General features: G+C 34.1%; 1 protein-coding gene across 7 annotated transcripts; it reads right to left on the bottom strand.

Annotated features, from left to right (window-relative positions):
- Positions 1 to 2,891, bottom strand: LOC123887526 (glucose-1-phosphate adenylyltransferase large subunit 2, cytosolic-like). 7 transcript variants are annotated; one of them, XM_045936853.1, is made up of 8 exons: positions 2,595 to 2,891; positions 2,066 to 2,446; positions 1,752 to 1,884; positions 1,578 to 1,620; positions 1,325 to 1,385; positions 1,056 to 1,210; positions 563 to 624; positions 1 to 264 (listed from the first exon to the last, which is right to left on the bottom strand). In XM_045936853.1, exons 2-6 carry the CDS (start codon positions 2,093 to 2,095, stop codon positions 1,109 to 1,111), a joined length of 369 nt encoding a protein of 122 aa, XP_045792809.1. In that variant the 5' UTR covers positions 2,096 to 2,446; positions 2,595 to 2,891; the 3' UTR covers positions 1 to 264; positions 563 to 624; positions 1,056 to 1,108. The 7 variants fall into 7 exon arrangements, 2 of the variants coding, with proteins under 2 accessions (XP_045792809.1, XP_045792808.1); XM_045936852.1 differs by having other exon boundaries at positions 2,599 to 2,891; XR_006801548.1 differs by lacking the exon at positions 1,325 to 1,385 and having other exon boundaries at positions 1 to 624; positions 2,066 to 2,891.

Below are 2,891 nucleotides of genomic sequence, written 5' to 3'. Positions count from 1 at the left end.
TAATATACAATACAATTTTGTATATACATATAGATATTCAATACATTAGAGTCTCACCCACCAAAACTATCTTATGTTGATACATACAAATAATAACAACACCAAGGCCTACTACAATACCTCCTCAACCATAATCACTCACCTATCCCTACACGTAATGATCCTATGCAGAACAAGAATTTATGCGGCGAACAACTAATAATAAACTTGAACGCCTTAGGATTGCTCGCAAGCCAGCACCATTCTCGTATTACCAAGAAGTCCCTGAAAAATTAAGAATTAAGAATATATTATATATTTGATTACTCTTATTTAATGACAGAATTGAATAGTTTCAAAACAAATAGTATATTGGTATTCCTCTCTAAGACACCAATACAAAACAGTCTCAATATACCTAGCCAAACACCTAAACAATATGAGAGGAATTATACAAGAGTAGCAAAGATGTGAAACAAAACAGACTGAAAGGTACAAACATAAAGCTAATTTCTTGCTAAAGATGATTACCTGTATATATAAGAATAATTTCATTGAAAGCTAATAGAAAGGCTACTCTTACCATGACAACTCCTTTCATTGAAGGAACAAATATAAAGCTAATTTCTTGCTAAAGACGATTACCTGTATATATAAGAATATGGATACAACGTTAGAGTAATTTCTTGCTGAAAGGATGAATTTTTTCTAAGACAATTACGAGTTGTCTCAATAACTAATGTTAGTTCGCAAGATGTATGCCAGACTCAAAAAATCATTGACAAATGGAACAAATCATATAAATTAGGTTACATCGGTATGTTGGTCTGCTGAGGGAGGGAACTAACTCAGAATGGTCAATAAATACTATAGTCTTATAATAATCTTTAGATTTAACGGTTTCTACGGCTACTGCAACATGTAACAGGTGTAGGAGATCCAAATTAAGAATTTTATCAGCATACAAGTAATGGCTGGTAAAAATGAGACATAACTACCAGTGATATTTATATTTAGAAACCGATGCTACAGTTTTATTTGGAAAATGACTTGTTACAAGCAAGCATTTCACCTACCCAAGTGTAAGCAACTAAGCTCTAGAGAGGTCCATTGGAAAATTTGATGCGCTTCATATAACTGTTCCATCTTTAATTGTTGCATTCTTCAGTATAACGGTGATGCCTGACCTAATGTAAAATCCTTCCTTAGTTTTGTCTGCTTCATCAACACCCTGAGAAGTCAACATGTTTAAATTCAGCAGAGAAGACCAGAAAATGTAGTACACCATTAGTTAAAAAATCGTTAAATGCAGTTACCGAAAGCAAGATTTTGAAACAGCACTTACATCAGCATTTGTAATGATCACATTTCTTCCAATTTTTGCATTCATGTCGATTATACAATTCCTTAAAAATGTCCAGAATGAAATTATCATAAATAAGTAAAGGAGCTGTCACTTAATGTTGATATTATGATATGTACATTGGTAACCATGGCTCAGCTCAGCTTGGAATGCTATTTGTTCTTCTAGCCTATAATCCAGATAAGCAAGAATTTTGTATGAATCGAAATAGCTTTTTCAAATAACATAATCGTACCTTATTTTGGTATTTTCTCCAACACCAACTAGGACATTTCCTTCTGCCAGCAGAGATGCAATTTCAGTCTCAGTTTGATAGTAATCACTAATCAGCACCCATCATCATGGTATCCTAGATAGCGAAATCCATAAGAAGGCGTATACCAAATAGAAGATGAAAAAGATTCAATACCTTGCATTTTTCTACTTCGGTGGGTGGTAAGAATCTCGGGGAATACCTTGCATTTTTCTACTCTGGTGGGTGGTAAGAATCTCGGGGAAGTGAAGAAAGGTGTCTTTGAATCATAGAATTGAAATTTTGGAGGCTGCAAGTAATGACACAAATAATTAGTAAATTTGTTACACTTATCTTTATGAGCAAGAACTTGCTCCAAAGTAAAATCATGTATTCACTTTTTCTCGATTGAATCCGGCTGAATACCATTATAGTCAGTGAGCATGACCTTAAGAAACATTGTATGAACCTATATAAAAATAAAGGATTACCTTGATCATTCCAGAAAAATGAAGGATCATACAAACCACTCACATACTCAATCTGGTTCTGTCTTTCAACTTTCTTCATCCCTTTCTGACTTCCATTCCCAATATTACTTATAGCTCTTTGAATCTGCTCTAGTGAAGCTAATTCTAAACTTTGAAAAGTACAATTGCTACTTGCATCTTGACTACTCAGAAGAAATTGAGAGTCTAGATAAACCATAAAACATAGTATAAACTACATATAGCTACACCCATATTAAACATAACCAACCAACACATCAACATCTCATAGCTACACCGCCCATATTCTATGCCTCATCATCAACAAATTTCATATCTATGCCCGTACTAACAAACCCCAGATTCTAAGCAGCTAAACCATCACTGAAAATATTCACACAATCCATTATTATAAACTGACAAGGAATTTAAAGCATCATATTCATACATGAATTAAGAAAAATCCAAAATGTAAAAGGCATGACAACAGAAATATAAATGGGGGAAATGGATATAAGAAAAGGGAAAATACCTACCTCCTTCAAGCCTTCGACAATGATAACAATCCTTTAATTTTTGGGTTCAATTTGGGATTTAGGGTTTAACTAGTTTTGGGAATGATGGAGAGAAGAAGGTTTTAGGGTTCAATTGATGGCGAACAATGGATAGAAGGGTTGATTTCGTCGGAGAAGATGGCGAGTGAGGAACGATGGAGAGGGAGAAACGGTGAGTGAATCGGTGAGAAAAAATGGAGTGAAGTGTCTGGGCATGTGTTTACCTTTTTAATTTCAGCGTTTTTAGTTTTTTATTTTTTGTGAAAGAACTAGCA

This window comes from Trifolium pratense, linkage group LG5, assembly GCF_020283565.1.
Source record: "Trifolium pratense cultivar HEN17-A07 linkage group LG5, ARS_RC_1.1, whole genome shotgun sequence".
NCBI classification, from domain to species: Eukaryota; Viridiplantae; Streptophyta; class Magnoliopsida; order Fabales; family Fabaceae; genus Trifolium; species Trifolium pratense.
The sequence above is the reverse complement of the archived record's forward strand: the minus strand, read 5'-3'. Positions and strand labels throughout refer to the sequence as shown.